At 44.9% G+C, this 22221-nt stretch overlaps 1 protein-coding gene across 3 annotated transcripts in view; it reads left to right on the top strand.

Annotated features, from left to right (window-relative positions):
- The window catches only part of LOC133349539 (glutamate receptor-interacting protein 1-like), a 334917-nt gene that overhangs the window by 229669 nt on the left and 83027 nt on the right, over window positions 1-22221 (top strand). For 2 of the 3 annotated variants that reach the window (XM_061563083.1, XM_061563082.1), the window contains 2 exons: window positions 5896-6003; window positions 12440-12919. In XM_061563083.1, the coding sequence (XP_061419067.1) occupies window positions 5896-6003; window positions 12440-12919 (588 nt within the window). The remainder of the gene's footprint in view (window positions 1-5895; window positions 6004-12439; window positions 12920-22221) is intronic. The other variant, XM_061563084.1, reaches the window with a different exon arrangement.

A 22221-nucleotide genomic window follows, 5' to 3' on the forward strand; every position in this document is an offset into this window, starting at 1 on the left:
CAGTGCAGCAGCGGAACATCTAGGCGGGTATATACCTCGCGTGAAACGGCACCATTCAACGTGAGGCCCCTGCTCTTGTTTGTCTTCTGCTCCGCAGACGAATCCTCACGGGTCGCGTTGCACACGCCGGTGTAACTAATTTGTCCGTGAATTGAGCCATATGAATTGCTTATCGGTTTTTTTAGCGTGCGGCCTGAGCAATGGCTTGTGGTGTAATTGCATACGCGTTCCCCAGAGGGGGGCACAGCGCCCTGGCACGTCTTCAGCTTCCCCATTTTGAACCCGACTTGTTGCTGCTGTAAAAGGCGGTGAAGCACAATTGGATACGTACGGTGCGAAATAAGTTCAACATACATATGTATTTGTGTCTTACTGCTCAGTTTTAAACTTAAGAATTTCATTCGGACTATACTCTTTGGTTCTTTCGGTAAAGTCACGTAAGTATAAAATAAATACATTAAATCACGACGTTTCGATTGCAACACAAGCAATCATCTCCCCCCCCCTCTCTTACCTAAAAACCTCTTACCACGGCATCTCTCTCCTACTTCAGCAAAAAAAATTATTGCCGTGGTTTTCCCACTTGATAATGATTGCTTGTGTTGCAATCGAAACGTCGTGATTTAATTTATTTAATTTTCTACCTACGTGACTTTACCGAAATAACCAAAGAGTATGGATCCCTGCAGTCACGAAAACTTCAAATCTAGATTTAATTTCATTCGGACTTGAACACATTCATTACTTTTAAGGCAATACTTGAAATTAAGAGGTTTAATAAGCGCCTCAAATAATGATTTCCTCATTTACAACATGCTGTTTCACAGTCATCGTTAGGCAATAAAGCGTAACTTTACAAAATACAAGTACGAGTTATGCTACGATGGTCTGAGACTCGAGATTGGTAATTGTTTATCACAAACACGTCTGCAAATTGTGCACATTACTCATGCACATAAATCGCCTAATAATTGCCTCATTTGAATACATTACGACAACATAGTGTTGCTTTGTTGCAATGTTCCTTTTGTTCCCCATTATTTATACATCGCTGTCCAATTTGTTTTTATCCAGTGTTCATTGTATACAGAACGACAAATATTTTCGGACTCAGCCATGTGCTACACTGTGGTGCACATTAAGTATTATTTATCATGCTTAATGTCATTAGGTCTACACGTATGCAAATACACTGATAAAATACGCGATTCAAAAAACAATTCGTTTAAACATAGTGTGGTATTCATTTCCAAACGTATCGCTTTAATGTGGCTGAGTAGAATGGTAGTGCGAGCACCTGGCTCACAATTGAAAGGTTACCACTGAAAATTCGAGGATGAATTCAGCAAATTCTCCCTCTGGGGTCAGCAAAATCATCACCCTAAGTCAGCCGTGGTTTGGCTGTGTACGGACTGACTCTGACCATAGCAATGTGGAGTTGCTACCACGAGCTCAAGGCCAACGATGAAGGTGAGATGCACCCTTGAGCAGGAAGACACCTTAACTTTTGCAACTTTACATGTAAAAAAATAACCATTATCATCGCTAGCCATGACTTATCCACTGCTAGATGAAGGCTCCTTCTGTGTTGTCACCAACCCTCACGATCTCACGATGCCAGGGTCCATCCTGAGCAGATTTTATGATTAAATCTCCGTGGTAGCCATCATCTTGGGCGCGCTCCGTCCTTTGGTAGCCATTCCAAAACCACTCTCGGCTCGAGTCCTGCATCGGGGTCAGGTTTCTGGGCACCTTGGTGGATGTTAACTCCCTCGCCCAGTACGAAGGAGGTTGTGGGTCCGATCCCAACCCTGACTCCTGTATATTTGTTCTCCCCGTGGTTGTGTTGATTTTTCTCCGGTTACTCCGGTTTTTCTCTCGACATTTAGGCACACGCATGGAAAGTATTTGGCTGCTGTAAATTTCCACACGATAAGCCACTTCATTCAGGCCGCATCTGAAAAAGGGCTATATAGCTCAGTGGGCCTTACCTGGTAAAATTTAAAATAGGTTTTAGTTTCCCGAGGCTAACCGCAGGTGACCCACAAAGCCGGTTGCTTTCCAGCTGGAATGAAGTCGTTTGTGTATGGCTTTGCCGTCGTGGGTACGGGTTGAGTCGTGATGACACAAAGCCCGAGTAACCCGAGTGCACCTGACACAAAACCGGCACTCTCTGCGGGTCTCCCCTGGGTCACCGATCCCCCGCGCAGGACTCTCGTCCCAGCCGCCGTCGCTATCCCTTCTAGCGATGTGCCCTGTGCAGGCCCACTTACTTTCACAACACTGTGATGTCTCCTATGCGAGCTTTTTTTCGCCAATTCACATTTCCTTATCTGCATCTCTCTTGCAATTCCAAGCGTGCATTGTCTCATCCTTCTTTGTGCACTTTTCAGATTTTGTGTTACTTTTTGTCAGCGTCCCGGTTTACTTCCAATCCAAATGTCATTAGCAAAAGAAGTTTGTATTGATTTGAAAACGTTATTCTTTTGGCAGAGAGGTTTTTTTTGTCATTAACACACTTATTTAATAACAATTTCTATCGTGGTCTTTACTTTAATTATTGGCCCACGAACCACACGTTGAGATGCGTTTGACAGTTGCGTCCCTTCATTACATATCGTCATGAAATATCTTTATTTGTCGAACAAACTCTTTGGTTCTTTCGGTCAAGTCACGTAGGTATAAAAATAAAACACAACAAAATATATCACGACGTTTCAATCGCAACACAATCCAGCAGTGGAACTGCTGGATAATTTTTTCCGCCTGAGGACGACTGCTCGTGTTGCGATTGAAACGTCGTGACATTATTTTTGGTTTTATTTTTCTACCTACGTGACTGTACCGAAAGAACCAAAGAGTATGGATTCCTGCAGTCACGAATGCTTCAAATCAAGATTGTCGAACAAACTTTGTTGAACGTGATTTCGGCTTTGCGCAAATATTTTTCATTTGTCAAATGCTGCAGGCTTCAGTCAGCCACCAATCATTTCCTGCAGTTCACATCCACTGTTTGTCATGAGCAACACTAGAGCCACATACGCATCAAACTGATGAAAACATAACAATAGGCTTTACCCTTTCTGGCAATGAAACATATCTTAAGATGTTCTAATACTGATGGTGGTGAGACAAGGCCATACAGTTTGCTGTCTCTGGTGTAGGCCAATCCCTTTCAAAGACAATTCATATATTATCAGAGCATGTTTGTTTGCATGTTCACCACAAGTACGTGTGGTTAATGCAGACTTTATGCCTTGCAAAAGGTTTCTATTTGGTGTTTAAACATCTTAACACCTCGTGTTTTATTGGTAGAAAGGGTAAAACCTATTCTTATATTTTCATACACATACATAAGGTTTGCTTTACAATTGGAGGTACCCGTCAGAGGGCCGCAACTGAAAAAACACGAAAGCATGATCCCTGACGTTTTTGCACAATGATCCTTCTGCGTGAAGGGTCTTATGAAGTGCTATGAAGAAGGGTCATTGTCTGAAACGTCGCCAATTATATATATTTTAAATTTTAAGGCCCTTTACGCAGAAGTGTAGTTGACAGTTGCGTTGACATTTTCTCTCTCCAAATAATTGTTTTGAAAAGACACAGCCGTGTACATCTACCTAGGACAGGTTTTGAAGGCAAACTGGGAGGACGATGATAACATAGATTGGAGTGCTTTTAGAAACATTTAACTTGATTATGAAAATCTACGTTTAATTGTGCCTAAACACGAACTTAGAAATATCTGCAAATATGATCTGCTATGACACATTATTCAGAAAAGAGGACATTGATAAAAAAAGTTGTAACAGAGGCCGAAAAGTATGCAAAGGAACTTGTGAAGGTGCACGCTTGGAATTACATTGAGTGACTAAAAGAGGAACACACGGGTCAGAGGACGTTCGCAAGTAAGCACGGTTGGCTACGTACAGTGCCAAAGAAGTTAAGCATACGTACATCATATTGATCGTTAAGAAACGTGGGTCGCCAGAAGGCAGAGTGACCGGTGGTCAAGACGGTGATCGGTGGTCGAGACTAACTACGGAGCAGCAGCCAAAGTATGTTGAACTTGAACTTCTTTTGCTCCGTAATTAGCCAACCGTGCTAAACGGAGGTGTGGGAAAGGGCAACAAACTAAACACAAAACGCAGTTCTAAAGAAATGAGCAGTTCCTGAAGAGAGAAGACACCCGAGGGGAAGTTACCGCAGAGACGGACCGTTGAAATCAGCTCGTGTGCAGGTGTCAGACGTATTGTTGCTTTGCAGCAACACGAGAGATTCCAGTGGCTTTGGTGAGCCTCGATTGAGCATGGCCATTGATAATGATTAATTTGTAAAAGTTTCGTACGCTGAGGAAGTGCATGCCACCGTATGGTAATTTTTGTTACCTGATAAGAAGTTATTTTGTTTCCTTTTACAAGAATCAAAAGGCCTCGGTTTTTTCCTTCTTTTCTTCAACATCGCATTGGATGCACAATTCCAAGGTAGAGCCAACAGCATCGCCTCATTTCATGAAGTCGTTTCGTCCATTTATTCTTCCGTTTCGTTCAGCTTAAATGCGAATCAATGTCGTCTCTCATGACGCAATCGTTTTGTGAGACCAAAAAAAGCCTATCCGCAAACGAAATTAACAACCAGCATGGGCCTCTACTGTATGAAAGCCACAATATAACAATTTCGTACACCAGACCCTGACTGCGCTTCTGCTTTGTCTAAATAATGCACGAGGAAGAAGGGAACGTTCCGATGCATTTTTTATTTAAATTTGTGGCAGTTTTGTCATAAAACAACGCGCAATTTTGCTTTTCTTTGCATCCTGTCGAGGCCTGCGGCTCATGGGCTCGTTTCATCTTCCCATGGCTTTCACCGACGGGGGGAAAGCCATTAATGTGGGTTTTGTCTTATCGTGTGCGGCTTTACGTTGTCACTTTCTTTGATTATTGTGTTAATTATGTATATATGTTTTCATGAATTTGTTTGCATGTGAGAACCGCAATGGGCAGCGGTAATCATCTAGCCGTGAGCATTGGCCGTGGCTTTTAATGTATTTTCCCTATTTCCAAGTTATATTGAAACTGCACTCTTGTTTTGTCCTGAGACGATAAATGTGACCCCCAGGAAGATGATCTCACAGAATAACACCGATGTCATTTGCAGAAGGCACACTCGGTGGCCCACCTTTATCCACCATGCCAATTAAAGCCTCAAAGCTAAAATATTCCAAATTACATGAAAAAGCCAATATGATGGGGAGTTTTGTTGTTGTTGTTGTAAGCTCATTAGTTATTGGGCCGAGACCATGAACTTGTGACACTTGAGAACTCGGATTAATCACAGATGGTTGTTACTATTCAAAGCCTGCCTCAGAGCAGCACTGAAGCAGTGCACCCTGCCACGGCTCGTCCCTCCGAGGCACCCGGCCACTGTATTCTGATTTATTTTACTTCAACATCTGGATGTGTGGATTTTGGGGATTACATATCCCATAGACTACATTCACAGGACTTGCGGCCCTGCTTTGCTCGCTGGTTCTAATCTCCCGGTGTGGAGTCATGTTTAAACATTTGGGGCAATGTTCTTAAATCCTCCCCTCCCCCCACAGTGAGTTGAACGGCAGGTGGCACATGCTAGAATAAAGGGTGGGTCAGTACTCGTAGCTCTTCCGAGATGCCTGTGGCCAGCTTGGAAGAGTTGCCCAAAATGCCCTCGAAGAGGGTCTAGCAAGAGCAAGTTACTGCACCTTTACGTTTTAACTTCACAGAATTCCCCCTTGCACCTGAGAATGAAAGAAAAACGCTCATATTGACATTCTCATCACGCATCTTCATGGCTCCCGTGCCCATGCCATGATTCCTTGCTGTTGTTGTTGTGCGTCCGTCCATCGTCTGTGTGCAGTCGTCGCCGTGGATGCGAGCAGCCATCTGGACGCGTGTGCCGCCCGCGTAAAGGATGCCGCCCCCGTCTCCTGCAGGCCTCCCATTCCACCTCGCCACCTCAGACATCGTAAATTCCCCATCTCCCTTTGAGTTTCTCACTCGTGAGCCCCGGTGCACAACGGTGCGAAAGAAGTTCAGCATGCAGTCCATTCTCCTATAATGCTGCGTGTTGTTTTCATAACGCGAATTGGATATAACGCGATGAATGTATTAGGGAACACTTTTTTATCACGCGGATGCGAATTGTATATAATGTGATCAAGTGAACGGAACTGCCTCGCGCGAGTAGGAATTAGCAGTCGTACGGCTGTCTCGGCGTAGCATGACACAAGGTGGGATGCTGCTGGATGCTTATAGATGCTTCCCATGCGCCTCAATCTTTGTTCAGCCTGCATACGCATCTCACGTGTTAACACGGACTGTGTTTCACCCTATGTTATATATTATTTGTAATCACGTGATTTTTCCATAACGCGGTGTTTTTCAGTATTGCAACTACCGCGTTATAGGAGAACAGACTGTACATGTATGTACAACGGGCAAATTGCCGCGATTTTAACCGATTGTCCTTTCTTCACGACCATTGCATTCGGACAGCGTAAATGTGTGACTTGCTACTTGTGGCAAACTTCCTGTCCTGTGTCAATGAAACCGGATAGCATTACCATTATTTATTTATCTATCGAGGACAGATTTGCTGAACCTCAGGTCTTTCAAGTCTTGGAATGTTTGAGTTGTTTTCCAATGCAGCAGGAAACCACGGTACCTGAAGAAACCAACTCGTTTAAGGGTAGCTTGGAGAATCCATAAAAATAGGTCAGCAGCTTCCTCCTCATACCACAGCCTGTTCAATATCTGGGGATTTCCTGTCGTAGGGGTGATTTCCCTTGTTCTGTGACAGATAACTTGCATGGACAGTCGAATTCCTTAATCAGTATTTTCAAAGTAACTTAATTTGATTACTTATTATTAACAGAACTATATTATCACCGTGAACTTAGTAGCATACTCTTCATAACATTTGTATTAACACAAGCTGCTGATGCTGTACATTCTAGTCCAAGCAAAACTAATCAACTGATACATGCTGCGCTACAGTAATCTTTTTACACCCCAAGAATAGGAACAATGTCATGGCGTTTCTGCTGGCTACCTGCAAACGTATAAATGAGTCAGTTACCTGCAGCTTGTACTGTGTTACTCCCCAGCACTGCCATATGTTATTCCAGCTATCTGCATAGTGTGCTTTAGAGATAGGATAATTAAATCTTGACTTAAAGCTTTCGTGACTGCAGGAATTAATATTCTTGGGTCTTTCGGTAAAGTCACGTAAATAGGTTCAAATAAAATTTTTAATTTTTTTTGTTTATTTTTGTTATTTTATTTGAACCTATCTATGTGACTCTACCGAAAGACCCAAGAATATAGGACAATTAGTCAATTAATCAATCAAAAATATGAATACACTACTTTATCGTGGTCCATTCCGCGGTCCGCTTTATTAAAGGCGGCTGCCCTGACACCCTGCCTCTCGAAGGCTGGAAACCCCCTACAAGCCACGCCCAATGTGATACGGTTCATTATACCAGTGGCGTCACTAAGCCCTGCCTATCACCTCCCGTCCAATGGCACGATTTAGACTCCCCCCCCCCCCGTCACAAACTATTAGTGGTTTATCCAAGTAGTCGAGGAATAGAACCGGTTAATCGGTTACTTCAATAATGGGATAGCCCCCAGCTCGCCTGTGTCTCAGCGTGAGCCAGCACTGTGGCTTGCTGGCTCCCTGTGGCAGCCGTGCGCTTGTGAGGCTGGCAGAGTGGCTCCAGGCAGCGAGGAGGAGTGGAGGAGTCTCCAACTCATATCCGAGTGGCACGGCGTGACCAGAATAAATATGACAGGCAGCGGAGCGGCAATGGTGGCTTCATCTTTTTTATATTATTATTTTTTGGGGAGGCCACCACGCTATTTATTTACATGTTCCCAGGGAAGGTGACTCGCCGGCTCGCATTGGTATTCAACTGCGGTGCTTTCTTGAGCAAAGCGGCTGTAACCTCGTTTAATGCGAGAGCAACTGCGACAAATAAATACACATTTCGAGAACATTTCAGTCTTTGTGGGTGGGGGGGGTGGCAATCCAGGGGTGGCTGTTATTGGAATAGGGTTGTCTCACAGAGTGAAAGGGGAGGTGATTATGTATGCGGTGAACGAAAATAATGATAAAAGGTTGGAAAGAGAAAAAAATCACGGCACCATCAAGCCCACGCATAATGTCTGAGGCTGCTTGTTAGAATGTTCCCCGGCGTGTGCGCGTGTGGCAACTGACTTGGAGCTGCCAGAAAAATACCAATTTGTCAAGAGTTCCTCAGTGAATTGTGTCAGATGTGAACACTACCAACAAGCATTGTTGACGTGACGGGCGCTCCTCGGCCTTGTCACTCGCCTTGCCAAGCCGCGTGACAAGTGAGGAAGAAAAATGAAACGCTGAAGCCTGTTTGTGGGTGTGTGAAATCTTTCAGTTCTTCCACGTCACGCACCGAAACCCACAGCTTTCTCCACATGGAGTCGTATTCTATCCTCTTTTAACTTTAAATAATGCTGATGAAAATGTCATTGCCTCAGTCCATTCCCAAGACCGTACCACCATCCATCGCAGAATAGTAACTATATACAATGACTTATTCACGCAATAGTGACAACACCTTTTAAAAAATACATCACGAATACAGTGTGCCCTGTCATGTGACCTTGAATGTGTCCATTAAAGATGGAAACGTAGTTTTAAAGGTTTAAATATGTTACAAGTATAGATCGTAAGTATGTTGATCTGGATTGGTTAATCAATTATCATGGATTCGTACGCTCATGATACATCCATTAAGTTGTACGTTTGAGATTCAAATAATTATAATTTAATATGAAAAAACAAGAATGGGTTTTACCCTTTCTGGCAAAAAAGCAGGACGTGTTGAGATGTTCAATACCAAATAGAAACCTTTTGCAATGCATCAAATCTGCATTAACCACACGTGCTTGTGGCAAATCATGCAAACAAACATGCTCTGATAATATAAAGGCGTTGTCTTTGAAACTGATTGGCCTACACCAGAGACAGCCTTGTTCATGGTCCTGTCTCACCACCAGTGTCAGACCAGAGAACACCAAAAGGCGAACAGTACAAAGGCAATGCAAGTATCAGAGCACGTGTGCAGAATGAATAGATTACATCGATACGTATTATTTTATTTGAAACACAGTTGCTGAGAACAAGCCAAAAGGCCCAAAACGTCATACAGCCAGCAACAGACAGCACCGTGAAAGTTGTGACTTGTCAACGGTAACACATTTCTTGATTTGAGCAAAGTAATTATAACTAAGAGTTTGGGGGAAAGTGACGATTGGGAGGGAATTGCAAAGTTGAGCAGTGTGAGGGAAGAAGCAGGAAGAGAATGTTGTGACCTGCAATGTGGAGGTTAAACGCATCATATGGATGAACTAAACTATTAATTCCTGCAGTCACGAAAGCTTTAAGTCAAGATATAAACTATTAACTTTTTTTTACCAGGTAAGGTCCACTAAGCTTTATAACTCTTTTTAAGAAGTAATGAAACGATCAGTCTGGTAGACATGAATGAGCACTTAGAAACCTGCTATGTGTATTTTGCTAACATGTAAGGGCACGCTAGGATGCGAAGTGGCTTTACATGAGTGGGAATATTGGCATCAGATTTTATATCTCTGTTTATATGTTAGCATTGTTCCAGAGCTGTATTTACATACAATGTTGTGTTGTGGCAATATCAGTAACACATAGGGTGCCAAGAACCAAAATATGTTCCATCAGTTGATACCAACCCTGAGACTAATCGTTTGGCAAAATGTAATTGCATCAATTTGTTTCAGTTGGATGAGACAAATTTGATATGAAAATTATCTTAAATGAAAAAAATATCTAATCTCCAAACAACATTTGGTATAGATTTTAAATCTGTATTGCCTCGAATACAAAAATAAAACACTTTTAAAATTATTGACTTTGGTAAAATGTCCCCGATTGGGCTTTCCAGGTTCTCTTAAAAAAGTGACAATTGTCTTAAAACTCAATCAGGCTTTCCTCACTAAATGGCGTATAAATGTCTCTTACTCTGGAGGCCAGATTCACGTGTTGAAAAAAAGGGCCCAAACGCATAACCTTAGCGATGTGCCCCACGGTGATGGAGACATTGTAACGTTTTATTCCCCCAAGAAATGGACCCCATACTACATTTTCCGTCGCAAAAAACGTAAACAAGACTGACGATCTGGCATAAGTCAATGCCAAAGAATCTCCAAGAATCCCCCTTGATGGCGGATACAATGACCACAATTCTAACCCACCACACGCTCTTGTAAATGCATAGCACAAAATAATAATTGGTGTCACTGCAGAGAATGTAAATAACAACATAGATAAGCAGACAATGTCTCTTTCATATATCTGTCTCTCGAAAAAAAATTGCACTTTCTTTACACAACTTATCCCCCCACAGACTTCTTGAGTGTATATTTTCAGTGGCATTGATTCAGCATTGGACCGGTTTCAACATGCAGCTGATGAGATGCTTTATGTCGATACCAGTCCAGAGTTTGCTTCGACTAAATCCATGCTGCTGATATTATGCACTCCCGGAAGGCAGTTGGGCCAGTGAGTTGTGCTGAAATACAACATTTTCACGTGGAGCGATTAATATATGAAGGGGACGTTGTCTGCATATCTTTCTTGTAAATATAACTTTCTACAAGTTAAACAAATGTACAGATGTATTTTATATTACTTGTTTATTACTTCATATGAGTCAATAAAAACAGTTAATCTATCTATCTCCAAATTTTAGATACCCCTAAAATCCAATTATTATCATTGATAATTGCAATATGATACAATTTCTCATTAACAAGAGTATTGAACTGTTATATTGTTTTCTAACACTTAAAATGAAGACAGTGGCAATCTATTTGTCTTTGGTCCATGCTTCAATTTCACTTCATGAAAGCATTTTCACTTTTTAATTGAAATAAAAAATCTTTAAAAAATGTATCTAAATGTATTGGTTGCCACTATGGCAAGATGTTAACTAGATCGCCTTGTGTACAGGAGCTCGTGGGTTCGATCCCGACCCTGACGCCTATATATAATCTAATATTTATTAAGTATAAATTATATTTGGAGTTTTTTTCATATTCTCCCCGTGGTCGTGCGAATTTTTCTCCAGTTTTACCCTCCAAATTTAGAAACATGCATATAGAATATGTGGCTGATATAAATTTCCACATGATGATAAGCCACTATAGTGAGCACTCATTTGTCGTCAGATCCCTTCTACATAGCTGAGTGCACCTGACCTGGTCCAATAAAAATAGGTTCGTTTTAGTTTAAAAGTGTTTTCGTGTTCAACTTCAAAAACATTTTCAGTGGCTGTGCAGGGCAGCAGTGTATGTATAAACTCAAGCTGAATATACTTAACAACACGCTCTCATTACCAATACACGGTGCAGTGTTTGAGATGAACAAAAATAGACGCTAATTTAGTGTTTTTGGGTCATCCACGGTCAAATAGTTCCCCCCACTTATCCCGTGCTAATCAGTGAGCGAGTAGAAACTGCACGTACAATGCATTAAAGATAACACTAAAAATAAAGGTCACGTTTAAAGCACATGGGTTTACGGGGAAATAAAGATGATAGAATGATGAAGTATGACACCTCATTTTCACTTTAATATTGGGTTCATCCAGGTCAGCATATGTATATTTACCCAACTGCCATTTTACAACAATGCGTTTGGCCTTTTTTATCCATTTAATTGTATTGCCTCAAAAAACCTCGCGGTAATTAGCACCGATCTTAAAGCTGCGCGGTTGTAACTAATGTGGGGGTTTTACCCATTGCGCTATTTTTGCACTCAGCCCGTTAATAAGCCAAGCGCACGCTCCCATTGTGAATCGTACACACGCTACGTGTCGGCTAAGATATCATCGTCGTCCCACATCGCAGCGTGCGTTTACCCCGAGCTGCGCTAAACACGGCTGTTTATCTGTGCGTTTATATTCAAGTATAAGATATGGAAATTGCGAGATAAGGTGGATGCATTGTAGAGTAATTCACATGCACCACACCGTGCTCAGGCCCACCAATACAGATGAGCATTGCGAGAATGCCTCTTATTTAGTTATCAAGACTCCATAGATGTCATGGTGTCCCTGAAATTTGGCCGTTTGGATAATTGTACGCACACGTGCATTGTGTGGCACAGCGTGGAGCACAGGTGGTCCATCTGGCAGTTATCTCACTCCGTTAACTCGTGACACCTCCATTCCATCTTCACGCCGTCCTGCCAGAGAGCCTTCCGCACTTCACGGCCACAAAATCTACCTTGCTTGCACAAAAAGTACCGTCGTGTGAGGTCGCCGTTACTTAATGGCGAATGATGGCCGTCGTTATCGTCGTTGTCGTGTTATTCCTCTCAGGGACACTGCCCACCCCGAGCACGTCCTCCGCGTCGGACCACGTGCAGAGCCTGGGCTCCCTTCAGCTGGCGACGTTGCCCTATCCCACGAGCCCCGGAGGCAGCCTGCCCCGCCGGGCCCACGCTGCCTCCTCCCCGCCCTCCGGGGGAACCCTGCCCAGGATGCGCCATCCCAGCAGCGCGGGCGCCGCGGCGCCTGCGGCGGCGCCCCCCAGCCTCTACCCCGGCAGCCCCGGCGGCACTTTCCCCCGGACGCACCAGCCGTCGACCCCGGGAGGCTCGCTGCCCCGGAGCATGTGCACCTCCAGTCCCAGCGGCAGCCTGCCCAGGAGCCTGCGCTCGGCCACCTCCGACAGCACGCTGCCCCGGGGATTCTCGAGTGCGAGCGCGTGCAGCACCGTGTCGCGCACCTACTGCCCCGTGAGCCCCGCGGGCAGCCTCAACCGCAGGAAGCTGTGGGGCAAGGACTCGCGCAGCTCGTGTAAGCATGCCGGGGCACTCTTTGGGCACACCTGGGGCACGCCGGGGGCACGTCGGGGCCACACCAGGGCACGCCGGGGGGCGCGCACGCGCTCATTTCAGTTCGACTGTTGTGATTGTCGTAAGGGGCGCTTGCGTGGTGCTGTGGGTAGTGCGCTTGGGCCTGGCGATGCGAAGGTTCACTGGTTTCCCATCTGCCAGCGTGGCAGTCGAAATGACGGTGCGAGCTTTCTTGAATTTTTCTCCAATGTTGGTCCTCCTAGCAGCAGTAGAAATGGGTACGTGCCACGGCCGGTCGATCGGCAGGTTGCGTGTAGCAGGGTAAAACTACAACTTTTTAAAAACTTTTTTTTATTTGACCAGGTAAGGCCCACTGAGCTATGTAGCTATTTTTTCAGATGCGACCTGAACATATATGATAGGTCAACGAAGTGGATTATCATCATGTGGAAATTTAAGACAGCCAAATACTTAAACGCATGTTGATTCTAAATATGGAGGGGAAAACCAGAGGACCCGGAGAAAAATCCACATGACCCCAGGGAGAGAAACATGCAAACTCTAAATATACAGGCTTCAGGGTCGGGATCGAACCCATGTCATCCTGCATACCAGGCGAGGGAGTTAACATCTCACCACCATGGTGCAGCTGCTCCCACATCTTCCAAGGCATCTGGGCCAGCGTGGAGTAGTAGGCCAGAAACCCTGTAGAGAGTGCTTTCTAGAGCTCCCCCTTGCTGAGGCCTTTCTGCCAGCAGTGGCGAGAGCGGGATATTGCAGTGCTGCAGCTTCACCTCTTCGTTCATGAGTGAAGGGCGGCTGCTCCCTCACATCAGATGTGAGAGAAGGAGAACATCTACCCCCCGCATAAAAGGGGGGAAATGGCACGCGTCCCAGTGTCATCGATGTTTTTCAAATTTGATGGTGTTAGACCGCAGTATACATTTTATAGTGCGATGTAAAATGTGCCCCGTTTATGAGGCCTTTTATGCATATTCCAAATGTTCACAGGTGCCATAAAGCATAATTTCCCATGTCCAGCCATGCTTTTAAGTGCTATGATGCACCAATGAATGATACTTAAATCTAACCATGGCAAGATGAAACGGCAATTTATTATTGCCGTTCAATTGAGAAAAAAGTGCAACAAAAGGGGGGTTTACGGTCAATTGTATAAAATGAAGCTATTCGGGGAGTGTTTTAGATGACGCCTCCGCCACGATTTTCACCGCGACTCCTCGCAGCCAGCACCAGGACCTAACACCGAGAATGAACCCAAATTCCCCCCCGCGCACCGCGACCGAATTTCCACCAAACGAACGTAAACTTCCCACTCACGCCACGGCGCGTTGTCAAAGCCCCATGTAGGCAGGGCGCGCACGCCGGTCCGGCCGCGTTGCCTTCGCTCGACACCGCCACGGGTTTTGCGGGCACGCTCCACGTCTATTGCTTCGGAGCCCTTTGGGCTCTCGGATTGTTTTATTTATGTGTAGAAAACTGTTGATGAAAAACGGCGTGCTTCACTTTTAATGTCGTGCCTCTAACCCCCCAGCTCCTCCGCCCCCCAGCCCGTGCTGAAACACCTGCTCGCGTTGCGGCCAACAAAATAATGATTGTTGGCTGCAAAAATAAAGTGCGCTTTATAAAAATGGATGATGATGATGATGAGAATAATGTTAATAATGATGTCGTGGTTAATGCAATGCGTTGTTTCTCTTCGTTTGAAAAGTTTAGAGGTTTTGCAATGCGCGTATATTTGCATTGTTACGGCAAGTCGTAAGTGCGCAGCGGTGTTTATCGCGGGGATATTGAATGATATCGAAGTCGTGCGTGTAATATTAATGAAGAGCCTCCTCTTTAGACCTGAACATTATACAACAAGTACCATTGATTTATTTCGCAGTGTGGCAATCAATCAGACATTACAGAAAAGTAATTTTTAACAGGAATCATTTTGTGTTAAAGTCAAGCAAGGACTACATCATGCTGCGCGGCTTCCAGTCGAGCTATTGGAATGTCAGCAGTCTGCCCGTGGCCTACTTTTGCGAATAATCTCATGCGATACATTGTGTGCGAAACTAAATCACCATAACGAAAACCACGTCTCAAGAGTTGCTGGCACATGTTTGGTAGGGAAGGGAGGGGTGTTGATCGGTGAGTGGTGAGAGGGAAAGGGAGTAAGAGAGAGGGAGGAGAGAGAGAAGGTTACATGCAGAGGAGATCAAATAATGTATCCAGGGTTTGAGTAGGCAGAGTAAATCGGCAGGGCAAACTACTGAGACGAAAGAGTTGCAGACACACGGGGCAGCAAGGAGGTTGGTGTTACCACCCCTCGAGCAATCGCTGACTGGGGGGGTCTTTATCAACGTTTGACTTCGCACCTCCGATTATTACGGTTGGCTACGTACGATGCGAATGAAGTTCAGAATACCTACAACTGAAAGGAAACTACACGTGTTGATAACTTTATAGTCAAGCCATGTACTCATGATTGCTGGCCATACTATAGAACACAGCCCGCTAGGCTATAGATCAGCGGTCGGGAACCTATGGCTCGCGAGCCATATATGGCTCTTCCGGTGACGGCATATGGCTCCCAGACAATTTTGAGTTGAAAAAAAAAATCAGTTTGGAACTGATTTTAAGATACTTGTGATATTGCTTAATAATACTGTGTCATTTTAAAGTAAACAGAAATTAGTTTTGAAGATAAATTTCACGGGTCACGGGTCCCGTGACCCGTGGGTCGGGTCGGGAACCAATGGCTCGCGAGCATGTCACGGGTCATTGTAAAGGGGAAGAAATCCATTTGATCAGATAGCCAACTAGTTTATCCGCTTCAACCCTTGTAACGGAAAAGATGGCGAAAAGAAAAAAAGACGATGATTACCGTGCATTCTAGGCTGCGTGGACAGAGGAATTTGCATTTGTGGAGAGAGCAGGATCTGTGGTATGTCTAATATGCAATGATAAAATTGCATCGATGAAACGGTCAAATATAAAGCGGCACTTCGATATGCACCATGCTTCATTTGCATCGAAATATCCAGCGGGGGACAGCAGGAAAAAGGCATGCGAAGAGCTACAGCGGAGAGTGCAGACGAGTCAGCAGCAACTACGTGTGTAGACCAAGCAAGGTGACGGGAATTTTGCTAGCTTTGCGGGTGCTTTGGCAATAGTAAGGAATGGAAAGCCATTCACAGATGGCGAGTATGCCAAAACATTCATGCTTGATGTGGCCAATGAACTGTTTGATGACTTCCCAAATAAAGACAAGATAATCAAACGAATAAAAGACATGCCTCTGTCAGCAAGAACTGTTCACGATCGTAGCATCATGATGGCAAATCAAGTCGAGGAAACACAAATTAAGGACATAAACGCCGGGACATACTTTTCTTTCGCGATAGATGAGTCAACAGACGTTAGCCATCTATCTCAGTTCAGTATAATTGCCAGGTATGCTGCAGGTGACACACTGCGTGAGGAAAGCTTGGCTGTTTTGCCAATGAAAGGGACAACAAGAGGAGAGGATTTATTTACGTCTTTCATGGAGTTTGCTAAAGAAAAAAAACTACCGATGGATAAACTTATTTCTGTCTGTACTGATGGTGCACCCTGTATGTTGGGGAAGAACAAAGGATTTGTAGCGCTTCTCCGTGAACATGAAAAGAGAGCCATCCTAAGTTTTCATTGCATTCTGCACCAGGAGGCGCTTTGCGCTCAGACGTGTGGCCAGGAGCTTGGTGAGGTGATGTCGCTGGTCATTCGAGTGGTCAACTTTATTGTTGCCCGAGCTTTAAATGATCGCCAGTTTAAAGCTCTGTTAGAAGAAGTTGGGAATCATTATCCCGGTCTGCTTTTACACAGCAACGTGCGTTGGTTGTCAAGGAGGAAGGTGCTCGGCCGTTTGGCAGCTTTCCTGAGTGAAATCTGGACTTTTCTTGAAATGAAAGGCGTCAAGCATCCTGAACTAGACAACACTGACTGGCTCCTGCAGTTTCACTATCTCGTGGACATAACTGGCCATCTGAACCAGCTCAATGTGAAAATGCAAGATATTGGAAATACAATCTCATCCCTTCAACAAGCAGTGTTTGCATTTGAAAGCAAGCTGGAAGTCTTTCTCAGGGACATTGAAACAGGTCGTCTTCTGCACTTTGAAAGACTGCGACAATTTAGAGATGCATGCTTAGCAAGTGACTCCACTCAACATCTAGATCTCCAGCAGCTAGCTGGCTTTACGTCCAATCTCCTGCAGTCATTCAAAGCACGTTTTGGAGAATTTCGTGCGCGTACTGGTCTTTTCAAGTTCATCACTCATCCACATGAGTGTGCAGTGGACAAAGTCGACCTGACATGCATCCCCAGGGTCTCTATCGGAGACTTTGAGCTGGAAGTTGCTGACCTGAAGGCATCAGACATGTGGATGAGTAAGTTCAAGTCACTTAATCGAGAGTTGGAAAGTCTTGCGCGACAGCGAGCAGAGCTGGCGAGGGAACACAAGTGGACAGAAATTAAAAATCTTCAACCTGAAGACCAGCTGATTCTTAAAATTTGGAACGAGCTTCCTGTGACATACCACACAAAGCAGCGTGTGAGTATTGCCGTATTAACCATGTTTGGCTCTACATATGCATGTGAGCAGTCATTCTCGTATATGAGGAACATTAAGACCAACCTACGCTCACGTTTAACTGATGGAAGCCTCAACGCCGGCATGAAGCTCAACCTCACCACGTATGAACCAGACTACAAGGCCATCAGCAAAACCATGCAGCACCAGAAGTCGCATTAAAAGTAAGACATATTTAATTTATTATACGTTAAAAATACTATAAGGCTCTCAATGAAATATATTTAGAAATATTTGGCTTTTATGACTCTCCCAGTCAAAAAGGTTCCCGACCCCTGGTGTAGATGTTTCATCCCAGACACATAAACACTGTGGACTGAACAAAGTACTAGTGAATTTCGCTTGGGATGTTGAATCGCAGTTTATTTAAGTTCAAGTACTTGTCAATAACGCAGCGATCCCATTTGTCTTCTCAGCAATGAGTGATACTCATCCATGGTGACAGCCACCAACCAGTTTTGGAAATTCCGCATTCCTATGACAATGTATGTATGTATGTTGAACTTCGTTCGCACCGTACGCAGCCAACCATGCTAATCGGAGGTGCAGGAGGACAACAAACTAAACAAAAAAAAGTAGTTGGATTTAAAAGTGCATAGCTCCAGTGGCTTCCTAATATCGGAAGAAGTTTACCAAAAGGACTTCCCTACAGCATGGTTGCGATTATAATGACCTCGTGTAGATCTCGCTGATAATGACGATGATGAAGACAGTGATGATTGCGTAAGTCGACCGTAGCCAGGATTTGAACTCAAGATTTTTGTGATCTTGAATCAGCATCGTGAGGGCATTAGGCTCTGAGCCAGAATCTATGTATTAGGTGTGGTTGGACATGTGGTTTTTCCATTGTAAAGCAAGCAGCCCACACACTATATTAACTGCTGTCTCTTGATAACAAACATGTAAATAACGCTGATTCGGAAATCATGTGGTCTACAGCCAGCAAAGCACTCCCCTCGCTTTACAATCGCCACAACTGCTCCCTTTAGTCTTGCCCACAGATTTTTTTTCATCAATACCGAATCCACGGATGCTTTAATGAGGCCTGGCCCTGAGCCACGATGCATGCTGCGCTTAATGGGAATACGCAGCATCCTGAAAAGTGCATTACGTATACCGTGTTGTGCAAATACACGTGCGCTGTGAATGCAAAAAAGCAGTTGTAATCTAAAATCCAATGACAATAAATTCCCCCTGTGACTGAATGTACACAACGTAAAGATAAACATCCCCTCTTTAGACTATTACAGCAAAGTGCTGTTGGCCAGAAATTATGTTCCGGCACTCTGAAGGTGTGCAGGGGGAGAGAGCGGTGGGAGCAGTGGTTAGCGCACGGCGCTCTGAACTCAGAGGAAGCCGAGTACGATTCCCCGGCCGTGGAAAACATCGAGGGCGAGCGATATCTAAACCGGTCCTGGGCAACCCCTATCAACTCACATCAACCGTGACCTACGCGGTATGAGCATGCCTTCGTCCAGCAGTGGCTTTATATAAGGGCTATACATTGGTAGTAAGGCAGGTTCATGTTAGGTTTAAATTACAAGTTGCCACTGAGATTGTGCGTGACCAGAAATTCAACCCGTGGTCAAGTGGGATTTGGAGCCACCGTCCAACTAACCAGTAACTCATTCGCCATCGCACCAACAGATATTTAATAAACAAACACAAGCACGCGCAACACACGTTAGCCCACACCGCACATCGTAGTCGGCTGTAGATCATGCATAAATATTTTTTCCTCTTTTTCTGACTTTGTAAGTGCCAATTAAATAGAAATAACATCGTCCCTTAATTGTTCACTTAATTTCTTTTGCCTATGAAGTGCAATTAGCCTATTAAGAAGTAGAATTAAAATAATCAGCCGAACTGAATGTAACACCTAATTATTGCGGCAGATACAAGCACGCATGTCAAAACGCAGATGGCTGAGCAGGTCACGGTTGCACTCACGCAGTCTAACTACAGCACGCACTGCGATTATCCACTTTGAAGCACATTTGCATAACAAGACTCCTGGCGATAAAAATGTAGGTACATGCCGCGAGGATGCTAGGTATTTCATGACAGGGTAGAGTAAGCAACTCCACCATGACATTAAACATGGCAGCTACAAATTGTGTAGCTACACATTGTGTAGCTGCCAAACAGTTAATTGGCTTGAGGATACATCATGCCTGATGAAGGGGCCACTTTGTTAAAATGGATATTAATTCGGCTAGCACGTTCACGAATTAATGGGCGTAGGTAGGTTAAGAGGTCATCGGGCAAAGAGGTCATCATTTCCTGCATCTCCGGTTGATCACGGTTGGCTACGCATGGTACAAAAGACGTTCAACATAAAAACATAGCCAAAGCCATAGGTGCCACCAGATTTCACCATCATTTCCATCCTTCTGTAAGAGCCCAAGGCTGTTACAAGTTTGAAACTCACCTCCACGATCTGATCTCACAGTATCCCATGCTCTGGCTTTAAGCCTTCCCTGGGTCACGGCAGTGGTACAAGGTAAAGGTGCAGCCCTGCAAATTCCTGCCCAGCACAACTGCTGGCAGAAGGGCCTCCACTCGAGGGGCCTGTAGGCAGCCTCTCTTAGGGAGTATTTAGCCTACTCCTCCGTGCTTGCTAAGATGTCTTGGAAGAGGTGGGAGTACCCACACTTTACCCCACCACACGTGACTTGCCGATGCACGAGCTGTGCCACAGTTATTTCCACTGCTTTGTGGACAAAGGCAGGGGGGGGGGGTTTAAGAAACTCGCCCCCATTTAATTGAACTGCCGGAGGGGAGTTAGAACCGGTGACCTCTGGATGGCAAATCCAGTGCGAAAACCGTGACATTACGACGGCATGCACGTCATTAATATACTTTGTGTAGTAGTTAATTGACCAATGCAATTAAACAGAATCAGAAATTTCATTTATCCTGGAGAAATCCGATGGCCTATGAAGCTCTGTTTCGCAGATGTCCAGCAATGGCAAAAAGGAAGATGACCTTAAGCCAGATTGTGGAATGCTGTTAGAACAGAGCTTGGAGATATTTTGTTTGTCATTCCATCAGCTTCAGAACCTAGCAGAGAGAAGGAAGCAATGGTGATGGTGTGGGTGGCATCAACAGCATTGACATCGATGAACCCTTGTTCATGGATATCATGCATACCACAAGTCCCCCTGGCACACGAGACTCGTTGTGACTAGACGGGCTTTGCTTTGCCACATTAAGGCACATGGACTAAATATATACAGCGCTGTACCTGCAAATACGGACGTGCAGATGCGCTATGGAGGTTGGGGGTGAGCTACTCGCGAATGGTCCCCCAGTGGTTGTGGGTTAGGCCACAGGGGCACGGCGTCCCCCCCCCCCCCTGCACAGTGCATTGGAGTGTTGTGTGCAGATAGGGGCTCCGCGGCTAGGAGATGTTAACTACCTCGCCTGGTATACAGGAAGTCATGGGTTCAAGCTGACCCTGACGTGTGTCTAAGAGTATTTGGCTGTTGCTATGAATTTCCACACGATAAGCCACTTCATTGGGCTATCATTTGTGATTGCCAGGTCGCTTCTGAAATAGAGATACACAGCTCAGTGGGCCTTACCTATTACAATAAAAAATAGGTGTCTCACACTGGCTTTAACCTTGTGTGACCCACGAGCCCCGCCTCCCAGTCACTGGATCAGAGGCGTGCGCCATCACACAAAACATCCGTGACAATGCTTACAGCGCCGCGCCGCCGCAGAGCTCAGTGTGCAGTCTCCTGTAATTAGCGCTTCTTTCACAAGTGTCAATTTGAACGTAAAATGACAAAACAAATCACGTAATTTGTGTTTTCATCAATTGTCAATGGTGTAAATTTATAATCACTAATCCACATTTCTCAGTGGTTGCTTCTGAAAAAGAGCTATATAGTAGCTCACTGGGCATTACATGGTCAAATAAAAAATTGCTTTAGTTCAAAACAATGCACAAACGGCCGCAGCATGTGCCCTCGTGGCCCAGGTTGGTGCACGCTATGCAGAGCTGCACCCGTCGCTCGGGAAGAAAACGAGCGAGCGAACGTTGTAATGCGCTAATGCGTCCACGCGTGACAGAATGCGCAATCGCGCGCACGGACACCCGCGTGAACGAGTGAGTGCTCAAAAACGAGCGCGGGCAGTGCTCATGCTCGTTTGAGCACGGGACACTCTCTAACCCCCTTTTGTTGCAGATGTAATGTAATTGCTTTATTGGCAGAGGGTAGTGGAGTGCCTCTGACAACTAATGGCCGGGTCAGCGTATTCGGCGGCATTGCTCGTGGCGATACTCGAGTGCAATCCCGGGGTTATCTTCTGCGGTCGAATAATTATCTTTTTGTGCTCGGGGCCAGTGGTCTACGCCTAGTAACAAACAATTGCAGAACTATTCTCCCCACCCCCCAATCGATTGAAATGGTTTTTGGGCTAAAATTGTATTTGCACTGGATAATATAATGATAATGTACGACCCTTTGTCAACGCACTTCTGGATGAGTGCTTTGCCACGCTCTGTAGGCTGTGCAGTCGTTCGACCATACTTCGCTATGCTGGTCAGTAACGGCTTGGTGAAGGGAGTTTCATGACGGCCGAAGATAACTCATGAATGCTGTTAGCCTCGATTAGGAATTGAACTCAGTTCACCAGATTCAAAGGTCGGCTTGCTC

Source organism: Lethenteron reissneri, chromosome 30 (genome assembly GCF_015708825.2).
Source record: "Lethenteron reissneri isolate LAM-NWPU_2019-01 chromosome 30, ASM1570882v1, whole genome shotgun sequence".
Taxonomy (NCBI): Eukaryota; Metazoa; Chordata; class Hyperoartia; order Petromyzontiformes; family Petromyzontidae; genus Lethenteron; species Lethenteron reissneri.